The sequence below is a fragment of the Leiobunum rupestre genome, chromosome 8, assembly GCF_980474605.1.
Source record: "Leiobunum rupestre chromosome 8, qqLeiRupe1.1.hap1, whole genome shotgun sequence".
NCBI lineage: Eukaryota > Metazoa > Arthropoda > Arachnida > Opiliones > Sclerosomatidae > Leiobunum > Leiobunum rupestre.
Genome location: NC_143391.1, coordinates 28,259,416 through 28,278,767, shown reverse-complemented (window position 1 = coordinate 28,278,767; position 19,352 = coordinate 28,259,416). Strand labels below are relative to the sequence as shown.

The 19,352-nt window shown below is 35.8% G+C and overlaps 3 protein-coding genes across 5 annotated transcripts; 2 read left to right on the top strand and 1 right to left on the bottom strand.

Moving 5' to 3' along the window:
* Positions 1–7,967: 7,967 nt before the first annotated feature.
* Positions 7,968–8,837, bottom strand: COX6B (Cytochrome c oxidase subunit 6B). The gene is made up of 4 exons (XM_090156892.1): positions 8,679–8,837; positions 8,375–8,461; positions 8,183–8,297; positions 7,968–8,114 (listed from the first exon to the last, which is right to left on the bottom strand). The coding sequence occupies exons 2-4, from the start codon at positions 8,443–8,445 to the stop codon at positions 8,061–8,063; spliced, it is 240 nt and encodes a 79-aa protein (XP_090013018.1). The 5' UTR covers positions 8,446–8,461; positions 8,679–8,837; the 3' UTR covers positions 7,968–8,060.
* LOC149933009 (eukaryotic elongation factor 2 kinase-like) lies at positions 8,328–12,598 on the top strand. Of its 3 annotated transcripts, none has more exons than XM_090156890.1 (12): positions 8,328–8,348; positions 9,279–9,475; positions 9,537–9,708; positions 9,787–10,009; positions 10,075–10,246; positions 10,297–10,446; positions 10,516–10,776; positions 10,905–11,156; positions 11,217–11,351; positions 11,412–11,734; positions 11,791–11,957; positions 12,023–12,597. In XM_090156890.1, the coding sequence occupies exons 3-12, from the start codon at positions 9,546–9,548 to the stop codon at positions 12,133–12,135; spliced, it is 1,959 nt and encodes a 652-aa protein (XP_090013016.1). In that variant the 5' UTR covers positions 8,328–8,348; positions 9,279–9,475; positions 9,537–9,545; the 3' UTR covers positions 12,136–12,597. The 3 variants fall into 3 exon arrangements, with proteins under 3 accessions (XP_090013016.1, XP_090013017.1, XP_090013015.1); XM_090156891.1 differs by lacking the exon at positions 8,328–8,348 and adding an exon at positions 8,993–9,132 and having other exon boundaries at positions 9,537–9,699; positions 12,023–12,598; XM_090156889.1 differs by lacking the exon at positions 8,328–8,348 and adding an exon at positions 8,994–9,132.
* An 898-nt stretch (positions 12,599–13,496) lies between these two features.
* LOC149933008 (katanin-interacting protein-like) lies at positions 13,497–19,344 on the top strand. Its single transcript, XM_090156888.1, has 21 exons — positions 13,497–13,904; positions 14,200–14,381; positions 14,441–14,570; positions 14,628–14,840; positions 14,904–15,009; positions 15,069–15,340; positions 15,422–15,530; positions 15,595–15,742; positions 15,804–16,001; positions 16,083–16,220; positions 16,296–16,445; positions 16,514–16,592; positions 16,661–16,968; positions 17,028–17,200; positions 17,264–17,328; positions 17,405–17,515; positions 18,432–18,571; positions 18,644–18,745; positions 18,808–18,929; positions 18,997–19,070; positions 19,133–19,344. Exons 3-21 carry the CDS (start codon positions 14,477–14,479, stop codon positions 19,183–19,185), a joined length of 2,655 nt encoding a protein of 884 aa, XP_090013014.1. The 5' UTR covers positions 13,497–13,904; positions 14,200–14,381; positions 14,441–14,476; the 3' UTR covers positions 19,186–19,344.
* Positions 19,345–19,352: the final 8 nt, after the last annotated feature.

The window sequence follows — 19,352 nt, the reverse complement described above, 5'->3', positions numbered from 1 at the left end:
TATTTTTTTTTGCTTACTTTTATACAATTTTTTATATTCTGTTCATTTTTAATCCTGCGATTCTGTCTACACATAAGTTGGCCTATGCGGCTTTGTAGATAACCTCTAAATAAATAAATAATGATATAGTGCATCTCTTAAGGATGGATTCCAAACTGAATATAGTGGTTCTTGCATTCAGCATGTCATTCCCTCCAGCCATTTGCCTGAGAATGCTGAAAAACATTTCAATAGCATCGCTCATTACATTTCTTGTCAAGACAAACTGGAAACCAGATTTAAGGAGGTATGACACGCAAGATATTGTAGACAATGAAGTTATTCTAATAGATGCATATGTTTCCTTTGTCAATATTTTCTTCACTAAATCGGTTTGAACTTTTTCTAGATATTGAGGAAAATAATTTTCTAGCAAAGAATGGACACTTGTTCTGATTTTAAAACTAAAGTTTGAGAAATGTGAACTTAATTTAAAGAATAATAAAGCTATTTATTAAATAATATGAATAATATTTTGGTTATTTATTTAAAATTCTGATAAAATAAATGTGAATACTGGTTTGAAAACTTAAAAACTTGAAACCTGTGAAAAACAAAATAAACTTTGGTTAGGCTTAGCAATTAACTAATATAACTCAATATAAGCATATTACTTTAATTAAATAAATGTTTTAAATGAAAACTTATTAGATAAACATCAAATCATAAGTTGTATATCCCAAACTTTCCAGAAGTTTTTGAAAAACAATGCAAAAATGATTAACTAGTTGAATTTACCGCCATAGAAAACTATTAAATATCCCGCTGATTTTTTACATTTAAGGGGGGGCTCGGACAGCGCTCCTAGTGTTAAAAAAAGGTATTCGCGGAAATACATAGGAGAGGAAATCTTTGCCTGGGCCGCTATGAGCGCGAAGCAGATCTCGAGACGGCCGTGCCTGGGGCTTTATATTCTTTGGTTCTAATCACTCCCAAGGTAAAAATATTTCTCCAGCTGCACGAGGTAAGTAGAAAATCATTTACTTTTAAAATATTTAAAATTTGGAAAAGATAATTTGGCTTAAACCGTTTAAAGGTCGCAACCAACAAAGGCAACAGGGCCATATGCGCGGGCTCAACAATTTCTTGAGAAAATAAATTCAAATCTTGATAAGCAAACTAAGATAATGGAAGATCAGTTGGAAACTTGGTGCCATATAGCTAGTTCTCAAAGGAGAATTTGTATTGTAAAAACTATTTGAGTTTCATATGCTTAGTTTTAAAACAAAGTAAGTGAAAAATTCAAATTTTTTATTTTTGAAGAATCTTTTACAATTTCACTAATAAAGTTTTGAAAAGAAAAATAGTTGTTTTTCTGTTACCTATACACCCTCATACTTACCTTTATATTGAGAAGTTAATACTCAAAACTTGCCTTAGGAATGATCTCTAGAGTTCTTGGTTGCTAGGTAACTTTTTCCAAAGATATCTTGAAACCATTGATGCCTTGTATATGTGGGCATCATGAGTACGCCCAGGAAACTTGGCTTTGATATTCAAAATTACCAAATCACAATTGGTATATATAATATATAATATAATAATATAATATTTATCTGCTATGAGAAGATTTGATAATTACCTCAACTTTGTGGCTTCCCTTTACTCAGTGGAAATTTTATCCATTTTGGCATTAAAATGCTATTTATTGCATCGGTTTCTTGATGCAGACAGCGACTGACCGTGGCCTGACTGACATCAAGAAACAAATCTTTGCCAACTAGCTGCTTTCTGGTACGCACAAAATCGAACAGCCACTAACGCCTAATGAACCATATAATTATTAAAACGCTAATAATTACGAAATTTAATTCTTAAATTCATGGCTCACCTTTGAATCTACAGGGAGATCCGTAACTCTTACATTAGACGCGTTTGACTCTAACGTCGCTTTTAGATGCTCACAAATCTCTATTACTAAATACTTATCTAGGTGAAATAAACTTCTAAACTAATTTTCCGAAAGTTCAAAAGCTTTTGATCTATCTCTTAGAACTCTCTCCCACCCAAAACTCTTCGTTTCTTCCATTTCTGACAGACGCCAAAACTCAAAACATGCGAGCTGTAAAGTAGCCATTTTGAAAATACCGCGATTCGAAGCGAAAAATGACGTCATAACGACAAAGAAACGCGATTCCGACATCCCCAGCCCTGTCGTTATAATTCGCTGGCGATACGGCGATGTCGAAGTGAGTTTTGGAGACAAGAATACGGTTTTCGCCGGTCGATGTCGTTATGGCGATATTTTATCGATTCCGCCATAACGACATGCGTATCGCCAAGACAAGAATAGGCCCCCAGATCCAGAGCGGGTCTTAGACCCATCGGTAAACCAGACGATTTCTCCTCTGGCCCCGAGGGTACTATCAGAGAGGGTAAAGTCGCTTCGCTACTGAGAGGCGTCTCTTCCTATTCCCGCAATGTTAAAATTTCGTTACCAGTTTTTGACGCACGCGCGAATAGAAGAAATTACAAATGAAGTTCAGGATCCCACTACCAGGGTGCTACAGGGTGTCGTTAGTTAAAAAAATTTAGAAGATTTTTGTTACATCCGCAATGTGGCACCGATTATTTTCCGAATTCTGATACTAAAAAATTTAAATAAAATGTGAAATGGTTGTTTCATGTGAACTTATGACGCAAGTAAGTACAACTAATTATTTTTAAATATTATATTTGAATATTGAAGTGTCAATTCTTTTTAACAGCCTAAAATAATGGGAAACATAAATAGCCAAGGCCTAACAACAATAACAATCGAAATTAATATATTGGAAATGAAATAATATCAAATAACTTTATGAAAATAAATAAGAAATAAATATATAAGATAAAGCTTCGAAGTAGTTAAAAAAGGACGAATATGAGGTATCTTCATCAATTTCCTGTCCAGTCTTTTTCTTTTCTGTGTCTTTTTGTAATCATGATCGGGATCTTGTTTTTTCAGGGCACTGTGTATGTAAAACTCAACGAAGAAACTTATCATGTTTTGAAATACAGTCGGACATGTTGAATCTATTGAAGCTTGAAACCAAGTCTTGTCAATTCGAAGTGTAATAAATTTTTCCATACGCTCTTTGACATTTGTCATGTGAGATAGTAGTTTAAAGCTAGTATCAAATACCTCATTTGTTTCTGTAATAATCTTTAAAAAATTGTCAGTAGGTACTATAAGGCTACCAAAAGAAGAGTTCTTTGTTGTTTTGAAAAACTTGAAGAAGAAGAGCACATTTAAAGGATTAATAATTGGATCGCTCTTTTTGAGTTGGCTGAGGCAAGAGGAGCATTGGTGGTTTGAAAAACCGATGGATTAAATATCCTGATATATAGCTAAGGACATTTTGTTTAAGTAGATTTGGACTCTCAATTTAATTGCATATGCTCTGTTCGAATGTGTTTAGAAGATGATGACAATTGTGTGTTTAAATTTAAAGTTCTTTTACCATTGTGATTAACAACTAAAGTAATGTAATTTATTAAAATTATTTATTATTGAGATAGACAGTTTCAAATTTCAATTACCATTTTCTGAATTTTCGCATGAAATACTGTTGGACAAAGTGTAATTATGTTCATCTAGAACATTCAGTGTGTTTTCCTCTGAAATTGGTTGTGATGCGTTTGTGACCAACGCGCTTTCTTCCAACCCATGTTCATATGTGGCGTATGGATATGCTATACATTTTAGTATATTAATTGTCAGTAAATTTTTTAAACGACATTAAGAGCCCTTAGATGTTTTTCTTTACCTTCACTAACTGTACTGGAAAATGAGTAGTGTTCATAAAATATTGTTGGCACAGCTGATGGTATTAGACTATTTTTAATTTTAATATTAATAAAACTATCGTCAGTGAAATGATTAGAGCAAAACCTATGGTTAAAGTGTAGGTATTCCGTTGTTTTATTTGTCAGTTTCTCGTTTTTTACATTATTCAACTATGATAGGGAACTGAAATTTCAATAAGAAAGTTAAAGTAAAAATAAACCCATGTAAAAAACACGTATTCACCGTTCTTTTTCCCTTGGAAACTTGAAAAATGATAATCGAGAATTCTTATTTTTCGTATTAGAACAATTTACGGCGGAACACGATGGTCCGGGCACATTTAAAAACTACTTAAAATGTAAATTAAAAACGAATAAATTTTTGCGTCGTCCTAAACTGAATATTGAATCGCGCGCTAGGACTTCCGGATACTCTTGCAGCGCCATCAAACGTTCGGATCCTATGGGCATTTTCGCGGCAAAAAATAAATACGGATTTTTGAACGAGAGACGCCTCTCAGTAGCGAAGCGACTTTACCCTCTCTGGTACTATGGTTGGCCCAATCCGTACGGCTTGAATAAAAAGTATTGAAAGACTTACTAAAATGCAGCTTCGTAGCCATCACATAGACATAATAAAGGTTTCTTTATTATGTCTATGAGCCATCATATCAGAACCCATTAGGTAGACAGGTAACTGACATGAAATGTCCCGATAGATCTAGGTGTGGCTATTAACCCTTATAGTTGAGAGCCCTTTCAATGCAATTAGTTATGCCATGAAGGGCAGTCTCAGTAGATTACCTTTTTGGTAGGCATACTGAGCCGTTGAGAGAGGAGAATCAGGAATAACCTCCCCCCTGATATAGTTGTCTACCAATTTCTCCAGAATCTTTAGAAAAAAAGAAGTCAAACTGATTGGCCTGAAGGCCTTAGCCTCGAGATAATTAGATTTCCCCGGCTTTGGTATAAAAATCACCCTAGAAAGTTTCCAGGTGCTAGGAATATATCCAAGGGCAATGCAAGCCTTATAGATTCTACTCAACATCGGGCAGATAATATCTATGCTCTCTTGCAGCAGAATGGGAATTATCCCATCCGGCCCCGGATACTTATAGGGCTTAAAAGACTTTATTGCCCAGATAAGTCTGGAGTGTGTGACAATTTTGTTTGCCACCGCCCAATCCTTCCTTTTGGTACGTGCAACCCTAAAGGGAAGGAGGTCAGAATCAGTACTGTTCGTAATTCTGGAGTCAGGAAAGTGTACATCTAACATTTGGGTTAGAGTCTCCTTACCCGATGAAGAATGGCTACCATCTTTCAACTTAATAGTGTCAAGATGTTTAGTCTTATCGTTGGCCATAATTTTCATTAACTTTACCGTGCTGGGAATATCAGAGATATTTTCACAGAAATTCCTCCACGAGTCCCTCTTGGCCTCGCGGATGGCCTTATGGTACGCAGTGAGGGTGTTCTTGTAGGCAACCCAATCACCGCCTTTTTAGCTTTGTTAAAAAGCCTCCTGGTTTCTTTGCGAAGTTTGCCAATCTCATGGTTCCACCAAGGAACTAACCTTGGTTGGTTGGCAGACTTCACCGGACAGTTGCGGTGGTAGGAGTCGATAATGGCATGTTGCATGCGATCAACAGCCAAATCAAAATCCAGCACCGATGACAGCCTAGGCTCATCATCCTTCAGATGAAGATTTAGATCATCCCTAAAACCAGGCCAATTGGTTCGCCTGGGATTGCGAAGTTCGGTATAAACCGGAACCACATTCATCCTGACTTTATAGCAGATGTGTCTGTGATCCGACAGTGATGGTTCACTGGACACATGCCAGTCATTAATTAGCGCTGCGACATTTTCTGTGCACAGCGTGAGATCAATGACCTCACTTCTATTACGAGTAACAAAAGTTGGTTCATTGTTCCTATTAAGAATATGAAGTTTTGTACTAACCACATGTTCCATTAGTTTATCACCACGATCGTTGCAGTCACTGCTGCCCCAGATAACATGGTGAGCGTTCGCATCACAACCTATAATGAGTTTCTTTCCCGACCTCTCACAGTGGTTTACCAGATTGGTTACCTCCTGTGATGGTGGGGGCAGAGCATCATCATAAGGAAAGTAAGCAGAAGCCAGCGTCAGTTCATCATTCCCACCAGCGATAGGGGAAATGATTTTAACCACGGCAGTGTCCCTAGAGAGATAGATTGAAAGCGGAAGGGCATGAATTTCCTTACGTACCAATACACAAGCTCTAGGTGAGACGGAATTATAGTCATAATAGACATTACCTGCACTATTAAGACCAAGGATTTTACCCTTGGCAATCCAAGGTTCCTGAATAAGAGCAACATCAATTTGCTCCTTAGCAAGCCTACGACAAAGTACAGCGGAGGCTGCCTTGCAGTGATGAAGATTTATCTGCACCACTTTAATGCTCATGGCGACAGGCCTAGATTGGAGGTTGACCGGTGTCACCTCCCCCCCCCCAGCGGGGGGTGTGGAGACCACACCACTCCCGCTGGTTGGGTTAGCACCACCAGTCTCCCCCACCATTGCTCCATCTGGCTGAGCCACCATGTCTTGGACCTCTTCACCGTCCGAGACACTGAGGTTTTTGATGTCCTCCGTCAGCGTATCCCCTTCCGAATAATCGCTGAGCAGAGGCTCTAGGTCCTCTAGTCGTCAGTAGCGGCGCTAAGGTTTTTTCACAGGTGGGCTAATTATTTTGTTGCCCCTAAGAATTTTGTGGCCCTTACAGCCATGGAGTGTAGCTACACTCCATTTTACAAATTTAGTGACCCCTTATAAATTTTCCAGGAAGCGAGAAGTGCAAGGTCGTTTTCTTGGTGCGGCTCTCGTCGCGTTTACTGGACCCATAGAAATCTCATAGGTAACTAGAATGCTGCCGCCTACGGCCGAGCTTGACGCCAGTTCGCCTTGAACCTTCACCCAATGAGAGGCCGTAGAGTGGTCCAGAACTCCAAGCTGGATGGCGCCCATTTCTGCCTCGGTTAAGCTGTTCGAGGGAAAGCCTTCTTTTATGATGGCCATCCGCGTCGAACCCACAGCTTCGCTGAAGGTCAGTGGCTTGGACTTTTTGGCAGCCTGTTGTTGAGAACTTCGAGAGTCTTGGTCCGACTCCCTTGTTCTCTTGTTTGAAGATGAGTTACCCTTTGAAGAGTCGTCTACCTCCTTCTTGTTTGTCTTACGACGCCTGTTCCTCTTGCGAGTACGGGCATTTGAAGCACTTACCTTGCTTCCCTCCGTCGGGGTACTGTCTTTGGTAGACTCTGGCTTCTGATGCTGGATACTACCGGAGGCAGACCCTAGCACCATGGGCTCGGTATCTTCCAAGACAGACCCACGACCTGAACTTGTGGAAGGGAGGGTAGTATCCTGAGATACACCCTTCCCCTGGCTAGAGCAGGGTGCTGTCAAAGACAGACCCTCGCCCGATGGTTTTTTGTTTGTTTTTTTTTTTGTTATTGGAATTCATAAAAGATCCCACGAGAAAAGAGGAAAGTAGAAGGTCACCGCCCTTAATCCTCTGTCCGGGCGGAAGCTAAAATACAACGGGGTGTCGCCTGGTTCCCCGAGGGGATCGTTCACGATACCGTATTTTCGCTTCCCCAGTACCACTCAGCCCTCAGCACGATACCTCACACCTTAGCTTAAGGAAGAAGCAGAGCCTTAGTTGGCTAGCATGAAGGGTTGCCCCTCCACCTGTTACTCCCTTCCACCACGAAGAGGTACAAGGTTGCAGTTTATGGAAGGGAAATATGTATATAAGTGTGACCGTAGATATATTTTGGTTGTGATACCAGTGTTGCAGGTTGCTGTGAATAGCTCAAACAAACTTAACACATAAAAGGATTGTGTGTATTCTGACCGTCGTACATCTTGTTTTATTTACTACTTCAAATTATAAAATATTAACAAAACTTTCCTGATTTTAACTAACAATTTTAAGTTGGGTGTTACCATAATTCTTCCCTGGTGTAATATTCTACATCATTAATTTAATGTTAACAAATATTGCCTAATTTCATAGTCGAACTAGGTTTTGTGTTACAATACTTCTTCCCTTATATAATATTCTAAATTAAATTTTGATCCAAAGATTACAATTTTAAATAACAACAAAATTCCTTTTTCAATTTTTTATTTACTATTTTAAATCACAAAAGTTTAACAGTAGAATGTACATACTTTATATTTTTTAAGTTATGGAAAAAAAATTAAATTTTGCCAGGAAATCGCCCTTCAGCCATTTGATCATCAAACTGTTCAATCTGTTGTAAAAGTAAGATTAATTTTATAGCATTTTGACATATTTTGCTCATGATTGTCAGATTTTTACCCAGGCATTAGGGCAAAGTGATTTATAAACTTTTTGGAAATACTCGCAGGGAGCGTAATCCTCTCCTTTAATTTTCTTGCATCTGTGGTAATCCAAATAATTCTGATAACAGTTCCTGGAAATTTTAATGAGTGATTTATCGAACGTTTCAATAAAATATGCACTGGTACATTAGTAAATTTCTTAATTTACTTTGTTTGATTTTGGTTTGGAAATCTTGCATCAAATGGAGCAGTGGACAACTGTGTGATTTTTTCAGACATTTTGGTACTATATTGCCTAAAAGTAATAAAATATCAAATAAATGAACGTTTTATTCACCTTGTGCCCTTGCTTAGGGCATGGATTAACTAATTCTTGGGGTGATTCTATCATTTCTCAATGCAAAGGCTTAAGTTAAAAATAAAATCTTGACTAAATAGTGTTCAATCTTCACAGTAGTCGTTACACCATTCGTTTATATCTGTTTCTAAACATAAATGGTTTTAAGAAGTACCTTTCAATGAATAACGTTGAAAGTTTTCACTTTTATACGTAATAATCACGATTCACGACAATAAAATTCACCGAGTTGCTCTTCTCGAAAATGAGAAATGGTGTATAGTTAGTTTAGTATAACGCTGTAAGCGCTAGAAGCTTCTACAAATTGCTTTAGCTAATTTTGTGACATGTGATTGAACTATAGTCTATTCCCTCAAACGACCTTAGAGAGTAACCTTTTGTTCGATTAATTAATTTTAATTATTTTGATAATCTTTCTGTAAAGTGGTTTAAATGTAGTTTTCCGATTTAGTATTTAGTAAACAAAATAGAAATTTTGAAACGTCAATGATAAACTTCATTTCCGAAATCATTGTAAAATTCAGAAAAACATCGTACGTGAATAGTTTCAAGAAGGTAATCGATTATTTCCCAAATCTACTCGACTATTCCTCGCAGTTCTGTTCTAGGTAAGCTCACGTAGGATCGTATTTAAAATTAATTTTTGATAAATTATCAGTTTAATTTTTGATAATTGTGTAACATAATGATTTACCAACTGTCATTTAACAAATATACACTAATATCGCTATAAATTTGCGTTTTTATTCAATAGAAAGCGAAGAGAGAAAATTAGGTCAGTTGATTGACTGACTGTCCCTGACCAGACCTCTTAATTTGGAAATGGAGGCGGGAATGCCAATATTTTTGAGAAAAGTCAAATATCAAACTTATGCAGAAATAAAGGCGTCCCATCTTTTGAAATCACTTGTCTTTATCAAACTAACCCCATTTTAAAGAGACAATTAAAAAGTAGTTGTTTTAATGCTATAAATTATTTTGTCGCCATTTCTTTAACACATATCATTTGTAGTAATCCATTATGGATGATGATGAAGATTTTGAATTTTACCCTTTAAATTTATACGATGTTGTAAGACGAAATTGTATTTCTGACAATGATGATGATTCTAACGAAGAGTTCAAACCTCAACTGTTTTCTTACAAACTAAATCAGAAAAAATCCAAACCTATAAGTGTGTCAGGTTGTTACTCTATTATGTAACTGAGAAAATCAGAAAATATAGCTCCAAACATTAACAAACAATTTTCCACAATTCCAGGCACACAACGTCTTCCACCAAGAGAACATTGGCGATTGGCAGCTAGTAAAGCCCTTCATTTGGCAGATCCCTGGGAAGAATTTCATTTAGAAAAACTACAATGTCAGGCTGCATTTCGCTATCGATATAACGCATTGAAACAAAGCTGGGTTAAGGATGAGGTCAAAGTTAAGATGTCTAAAGATCCATTTAGTCATGGAGCAATGAGAGAGTGTTTCAGAATGTATGAAAAGGCCACAAAATGAACTCCATTTTTAAATATATCAACTTAAACATTTATTGTTTCAGCAAAAAACTCTCAAATTTCATTCACAATCAAGACTGGAAAAATGCATCCAACTACGTTGCTAAGAGATACATGGCATCGGTTTCACGAGATGTTTATTTAGAAGATGTCAAACTACAAATGGAAGCCAAACTTTGGAGTGAAGAGTATAACAGGCATAATCCACCAAAAAAGGTATAATTTTTAGCCATGATGCAGCATAATCTAAGAGGTATAATCCGTAGGTTGACATAGTGCAAGTCAGTGTATTGGAACTGATAAACCAAACTGGAAGTCCCTTGTACCACCTGGAACATTTCATCGAGGGAGACTACGTCAAATATAATTCCAACTCTGGTTTTATTAGCTGCGAAAACGTTCGTTTGACTCCGCAAGTAAGACCCCTAAAAGAAAAAACTACTTATTGAAATTTAATTGATTATACACTTATTTTTGTGAAATAGGCTTTTAGTCACTTTACTTTTGAGCAGTCTGGTCACGAGTTAATAGTGGTGGATGTTCAAGGTGTGGGAGATCTTTACACCGACCCCCAAATCCACACCGCTTGCGGAATAGGCTATGGGGAGGGGAATTTGGGTACTCGGGGAATGGCTCTTTTTTTCAAATCTCATGTTTGCAACCACATTTGTCACTCACTCGCCTTGACTCCCTTTGATTTGTCTCAGTCTGAAAAGGATTTGAATCATCATGTCTCTGAACTTTTGGTAATTTTTCTCCAAGTTTTCTAATGGGGTTTAATTTAGTCTTAATTCACCAGGGGTCCGTTCTAACATATCTGTTGAAATTGTGGTTTAGGGTACTTTACTCTTTCTTTTTCTTTTAATAAACTCAGAAAAGTTGTAAAACGGAGATTAGAAGCAAAGGTGAAGGAGTGCCGAGACATTTGATATTTAGAAGATCTGAGGCCAGCCTAGATAGCGCTGGCTCCATGGACGACTATGAATATAAGGACTCTGAAGATAGCCGCGATAGTTTTGAACCTGGATCTGCCGGCTCCGATTCTGGGGTTGAATTTGGCATGAACTGTTTCACAAAACCCCACATTCGTATTCGATATGAATCTGAAAGCAGCTTTGAAAATACGGTATATTGATTAATGGACAGAACATGTTTATTTTTAAACTAATGAAATATAAATAACTAGGAGGAAGACCGACACGCTTTCCAGAAACGATTGGTTGGAAAATCCAGACCGTCATGTGTTTATTTAGAAGCTGAAGAAATGCTCGCCGACATTATTTCTTCTGGCCAAATGAGTCAACAACCTATTTTAGGCCAAGTACACTATATCATACACCAAACTGTTTCTTACCTTTTTTAATAAATACCTTTATTTCAGATTCATTTAGATTTGGTTTCATATTATCAACAAGGTCGTTTCAGCACTGATATTGTCTTAAATGACTTCAAATACGACACTGAGAGTGCTTTTTACCATTTGCTAAAAGCAGCCGATTGTGGCTGTTTGGAGGCTTTGATTACGATGTATCAGATTCATTTTGGACTGGAAAGAAATCACTTAATTGGGATGGAATTGCCAATTGAGGTCAATACGGATAGGGGTATTGACTACCTCACCCGAGCAGCTGTATTGGGTGACAGAGAATCTATTATTCAGTTGGCCAAACGATTTGACACGGGAGAGGGACTAGGAATAACTAGGTAATTAACTTTTTTTGATACACCTTTACACGTTACTGTATTTCATAATCTTGAAGGCAAAGATCCTGGAAAGAAGCCATGAAATGGTACAAAATGGCACAGACAGTCGGTAATGGAGACGGAAATGATAGTTTAGGTGAAAGCAATTATCATATTTTAGCCAGACAAGCTGAAATGTATAAAAACGGAGGATTTGACCTGGAGATTAATCTACAACTTTCCGGTAAATATTAATTATTAAATACTATTTTAGTTAATATTAACAACCTTAGCTTTTATGCATTTTAGGTGATTTGTTTACGCAAGCTGGTGAATTGGCCATGGCTGCTATGAAAGGGCGTTTGGCCAACCAATTTTTTGCCTTAGCCGAAGAATCTTGGAGCCAAATGGAAAGCTCATAATAATGTTCTTATTTGGAGTGTATGATATTTATTATTATTATTGAGAGGGGACGGGGAGGCATGAATGCCCAACCATATGATATTTTAATATGATATTGTTGTGTAAAGTAGTTTTGGTTTTAATATGGTTATGAAAGGTGATATTTTAACTATCTCTAATGCTAAAATATCAGCTAGCTGTTTAAAGTACTCGTAGAATAACACTTCTCTAAATTAGATTTTTCACAAACCGTCTCCAATCGTAAGTTAACCACTAATGATAAAACCTACAATTTTCTCTTGGTTTTTCTATATTTGTGTACTATTTACTATTAGGCAGGTTTCTGCACAAAATTATTTTACATCTCTGAAGTTGGGAATGTTTTAAATACTTTTTTATACGTATCATGGAGAAAATATACTTTTATTATATCCATGTAAATTTTATTTACTTTAATATTTTTGCACTTTTACATCTTCCTGGTTTTTGATTTTAAGGTTTTTAATTCGAAGAAAATTTTAGAACATGTAAATGGAAGGTTTTTTTTTTATGGTTTAATAAAACAATGCTGTTTATAAATCTATTACCCGTTTTTTTTCTTACGCAGCGCGTGCGTAATTCGTCGGAATATGCGGAAGTTCATAGGTACATATTTCAATTTATCACTTCCAAAAATAAATAGTTCAAACCTGAAGTGGGTCACGTCGAATATAAATTACGATCGCGTTTTAATAAAATGGATAAAAGAGCGTTAAATCTAGATTATAAATATACTCGTAGAAAAGTTCACAATTCGGAATCTTGTTTGTCTGTAACATTTCTTTTTTTTTGGCACTTTGTTTACAAATTTTTATCAAGGTTTTCTATTTTTTTGTTATGCACTAGCCGCTTACCAAAAAAACTGGTTCTTATAAAAGGCCGCCGGACTCAGGTTTCTTAATTAAACGACCCCCTGCTAAGAGGTTCTCTAACGTAGTCCAAAACTAAACTGAAACAAGAGACGCTGATAAAGTACGTCGTTATAATACCGATAGCCGATACGGTGGCAATATAACTTAAAAGCAGGCCTAAGTTGGATGATGTCATCACCGCGTTCAAAACCAAACCTAAACAAGACACTGAAGTCAAACTGAAAACGATGGCACCAAACACTATAACTGAAAATATCAGGAAAGATACGCATGGCACAGTCAGATATGGCATTGTCCAAGCACCCACGACCGATGCAACAAATAACAACAGGAAAGTTGTTATTCCGATTGAAGAAGCGAACATTTTTAAACCACCTTATTTATTTATCGTTAAAATTAGCATAGAGAGTTCGGATATACTTTTTTCTTCTTTTTAATCATTCATATCGCGAACTCCCGGTTCAAAGTCAATGGAAGCGAATGAATCTTCAAGTTCGTTTTCTATATTTTTAATCGTTCTTCGCCAATCTAACTTTTGGAACTAATCCAAATCCTACGAGTAAACTTCAGTCTCAGGTTCGGGGCTTCATCGCGGCGTATGTTACTGAACATTTTTCGTGTTTTCACGAATTATTTCTAGTTTCTCACGGATATAATAAACTCCTTTGTTATTTTTCGTTCCATTTTCTTTCAAAATAAGCGCGTTTATTACGAAAACCACTCGTGTCTGAAGTTTAGCGTTTTTGTCTAGAAACCGAAAACTATTTAAAGCGAAAGTGACATACAACGAACAGGGAAAACTTGTTATTTTTCTCCATAGACGCGACCGCAGTGTTCCGATATACAACCTGTATATTTATTCCGGTGGCCTATTTTCAGCTATGTTTTCAGTAACGTGGTTTGTACACTTCTTCTCTTCCCTTCTCACTAAATCGCGCGCCTTTCAGTCTCCTATCATTTTTTATGAGATATTTTATTGGCGAAGAGAACTTAATCTAAAATTTCTTACACTTAATACTATATGTTTTATTAAAAAAAACATTTATTGAACGTATGAGATACTTAAATTGTTTTTAAATTTATTTAAATTAAAGCATTATCCCCGTGACCCTGACTTTTTACATTTCAAAAGTTGCATTTTCCCGGTAAAATCAATTTATTTTTTTCTGACAGATGGCGCAAAATTGGATGTTATTGATCGACTGCTTCTCTGTTGTTTTTGTTTTTGAACCCTTTGCTCAATGAAGCGAATATGTTAAGTAAGTTTTGATGAGATATCGGGAATAATGTCCAAGCATGAAACAATTGGTTTATGAACGGTTTTATCGGATTGAATTGTTTAATTTTACAAACAGGTAATGGCAAGAATATAATTATTTGTAGCTCTGATTGTAACATTTATAATTTCTCTAAGCCTTGGCTCATAATGTAAAATACATTAAAACTCAAAATGAGTAATATCATCCATGGTAATATATCACCAACTATAGAATCGCGTTCATTTCCGCCAACTCGCAGTAGATCTCGCCCTGTTTCAGATACCAGTAAGAGTTTGAATCAAATTGTGGTTTTGAAATAACTAAAATTATTTCCCATCCTAGGAAATGATTCTGAAGATGTATCGCTCTCCAACTGGTTATCATTGCACTCTGCACAGAGATTAAATCCAACTGCCAAAGTCTCACCAATATCTTCTTCACTTTCCACTCCGCAAGCAAAGGCCCCTTTCGTCAATGATTCCTCTTTTCGGGAAGTAGATTCTCGTTCAAGTGTCAACTTACCTGAATGGCTTCAATCTGACTTAAATTCAATTGGTTTGATAGAAATCAAGTTATGTTTCATAAATTATACTTGAACTAATTATAATTACATTTCAGAACCTCATAAGACTTCTCAGTCAAGTCTTCCAAAAAGACTTGGTAGTAGCAAAAGTAGTGATAGTTTCCTAAGCTGCCTTTTACCTGAAAATGATGATAAATCAAAGTAAAATTTGAAATAACAAATTCTCTGATTAGTATCTAACATTAAACAAATATTTTTAGTCAAGATAAATCTCCTCTTTTGGACTTTGAGAGTAAATTCGAGAGAAAAGATAATTCTGCTAAATATGGGAGAAGAGCTGCAAGTCAGCTGAGCAATGTAAGCTCCTCTAACAAATTGATGGAAAATGATACAACCAAGAAATACGAGCTTGCAAACAGCTCTACTGCCAAATTCTCTTCTTCTAACTCCAAATTAGAGGCCTTTTGGACTTCTCTAAATGATTTTGATAAAACACATAAAGGCAGGCTATCTACAGCTGTTAAATTAGAATGTATGTTTATTGATTTTTAAAGCCATTTAACATTTTTGTAATGATGTTGCTTAAAGTTGTGTTGTGTTCGATTTTTAATAGCCGATATATTAGATTTATATCTTCAAAATAACAAAAGCGACAGAAAAACATCTGGAAGAAACGACACTAAGGCTCTTTTATTGAAAGAAGATTGTGAAAATATTAATATGTAAAAACATTTAATTTTTAACTAGTTTGATATGATAATATTTTTTTACGATATTTTTTTATAGACAAGATATTGATTTCATAATTCCCGAGCTACCGGAAGGGGATACATTACATTTGAACATTTTAACAACGTGGGGTGATAAACATTATGTTGGTTTAAATGGAATTGAAGTTTTCTGTGATGATGGAATGCCAGTAGAAATAAAACATGTAATTTACTTTATGCTTTTCATATTATTTGATTTTGTTTTAAATAACTTGTTATTAATAGATTTCAGCTGAGCCTTCCAACATAAATGTCTTACCAGAATATTCAGATGATCCCAGAGTAATTGAGAATATAATAGATGGTGTTTATCGGACAAAAGATGATGCCCATCTTTGGTTAACACCATACACGCTTGGCAGCAAGCACATTATCTTTATCCAATTTGTTAGAAGGGTCAAAGTGGCCATGATAAGAGTTTGGGTAAAAAACTACAAATAATCCTAATTTTACCTAAATTTTTAGTTGGTTTTTATAAAATAGATTTCCCTTTTGTTTTATTAGAACTACAATAAATCCAGAATTCATTCCTTCAGAGGTGTACGTTTAGTTGATTTGATGTTAGATGGGAAACCCATATTTAAAGGGGAAATTGCTCGAGCTTGTGGCGATATTCAGGGAGGGACGGAAGCTTTTGGTGATGTATGTAGTTGTATTGTATTTATATATTTGCACTCTTTTGCTGGAGATGATTTTATAATTTGTATAATCTTGTAGACAATTTTATTCACCACTAATGGGGATATTTTGGAATCAATATCACATTATGACAAATCATTCAACGATACGTTAGATCCATCCACTTGTCATTTTGATTTTGTGCAACCTATTTTCAAAAGGCCCAGTACGGGTCAATGTATTTCCGATGTACGTTAATCTTATTTATATTTCTGATCATATCTATGCTATTAATTTACTCCTATTTTGTACCCTAGTCTAGTCAAAGGCCATTTACATCGGCGAGAACTGCTCAAGAAAACATTCCTAATGGACTCTCCGAGTATACTGGAAAAGGTAAATGTAGTATATATTTTAAAATTTGAACGAGATATTTGTTAAACAATTTTGATTTCTCTCTTTAGTTTTGACTGTCAATATTTATGAAAACTGGGGCGACCCTAATTACATTGGATTAACTGGATTTGAAATTGTTGACAAAAATGGGAAAACAGTACCTATAGATTCTAGTCAAGTTTGCTCCTCTTCCAATCCCAGCTCTCAGATTTTCAGGTTATTTGACGGGGTCAATATAACAACGAAGAAGGAGCACATGTGGCTATCTAGTCATGATTCAGCACCAAAATTTACCATCTCATTCGAAGAGGCTATTCAAATTGGCTCAATCAGGATTTGGAACTACAACTCTAGTCAAGAAGAAAGTTTTATGGGAGTAAGAATGCGTGTCCAATGCTTTAATTTTATTGTATTTATATATTTTTCTATGAAAAGGCCAAATGTGTGTCAGTAACTCTAGATGATTCGCCAATTCCTACATTTGACGGTTTCATTTTGAGGAGGGCTCCAGGCTGCTGCTTCTTCGATTATGTACAAGAAATTCCACTCTGTAGTCCATCCTTTTTGGGAAATATATACACTCCCAATTTGGATTATTCCTCAAATAGGTGCTTATTTTTATGCATAGATAATAACTCTCAATCTTTCTTCACTTATTTCGTAATTTTTAGAAGCTATCAAAGTAGCGAGTCATCTGCCATGGGTGATTATGAGTCACCTTTGATGCCTTATGGCTGTATCCTTTTTCAGAATATTAATATTACTTTGAGTTCCTCGGTAATCAAGTTATGTGAAATCTTAATGTTTGGCAGTCATATTTCAATTTCAGTTACTTTCTTCTTGGGGTGATCAATATTACATTGGTTTAAATGGTATTGAATTTTATGACGCTATTGGAGAGAAGATACCATTAACCGAAAACAGTTGAGTCGTTTGGTCAGAAATCGAGAAAAATCTCTTCGGTTGAAGTATGAAAGTATAGCTGGCTTATTAAAAATTGTAACTTTCTTAGCAGTAGCAACATCTCTTGTTTCTTCATTATAGCTGTAGCGAAAGCGTTTCTCTAATGGAATAGCCCAGGTTCAAATCCTGGTGGCAGCCTGAACATTTTTATTATCGAAAGAAAAATTGCAACTAGAGAACTTAAAATGATAACTTTTAAACATGATAACAATTATGTCTTTAGTTCTTTAGTTCGATTGAAGCCCGACAAAGGGTTATAAACCCATCACGTTGAGACTAAGAGTAGCGCTAATCGTACTGGTCCAAATACGTAGCAAGGGCCTTCTGGAACTGAGCACGGGCGGGAATGTCCTTTAGGTACTCCGTAAGGGAATTCCACTCCTGTACGGAGGAGGAGGAAAATGAATGTTTGCGGATGGCAAGTCTGAAGCCACGGAAGATCAGAGAGGCGACCCGTTTTCCCCTTGCGGGGTGACACCAGTTGGACAAGACTGCCAAGAGGGGGGCGAGGGCACCACAGGAGCAATGAACCACGCTATTTACAATAATGAGATGCTAAGACAGCGGCGCAAAGCTAGGGTGTCCCATTTGTGGTGATGATGTATATTATAACATGTTTTTATCACTAAAATAAAGTTTTAAAGACCTTTGAAAAATGAAAATGAAAAATTTTCAATAATTTTCAGAGTAGAGACTTGAATGTAAAACCTTCCAATTGACAAAATCCAAAAGCAGTACTCATCTCCCACAGATATGTAGCTCCATGGTCAAACTCAGCTTTCATACTTCGCCAAAGGGGGTTATTCTAGATTTTTGGCTTCACTAGTAATTATTATGTAACTTCTGCTGGTAAACATTTTAATTTTACAATTTCAGATATAGCAGCTTACCCCGATAGTGTGAATGTTCTAGACAATGTCATGGATGATGTTAGGACCCCTGACAAACTAGTTGATGGTGTTAATAATACAAGTGATCCGGAACACATGTGGCTAGCTCCTATTTTACCAGGAATTGTAAGAGATAATCTCATTAATCTGAATATGCACTGTAATTTGTATAATTGTGCATTTTTTTTATAATTTCAGTTGAATCGCATTTACGTTGTGTTTGATATCCCAGTTGCTATTTCAAGAATAAAGTTATGGAATTATGTTAAAAGTCCCAATAGGGGAGTCAAAGAGTTTGGGGTATAATGAAATCGGTGTATTTTTTGGTATTATGTGATTTTAAAATCTAATGTTTTAATTAGATTTTGGTTGATGATCTTTTATTATATAATGGCGTTCTACCTAAAGCTGAAGTCTCGGAGAAAATTCAATGTCACACAGTTTCTTTTCAGTCTAATAGGAATGAAGATGATATAGCATTTAGGTAATTTCCACTTGCGACTATTTTATTGATTATTTAATTATTTTGAGCAAATTTTCTATTATTAAAGGTATCAAGGGAATAATGCTCAATCAATTAATGAAATTATGTCCGGAAAAGTTGGAAATAAAAGAGTGGATCAAGGTATTTTCAATATTATTCTTTTCACTTTTATTTTTACTTCATATATTTTTTTATTCTTTTAGCACTGAGACCAACCACCAGTGTCACAGCTTCTGCAAGAAAAAAATTTCAATAGCATCGTAGTGTACAATGATTTAATCAAATTAAGATATTTTATAAAATGTGTTCATCCGTCCAAAACAAATGATTTATAATTTTAAAATAACTATTGTATTTATGATATTTTAGTGTTAGTTATTATTTTATACCAGTTGAATCATGAATAGGAAAATAAAGATATGA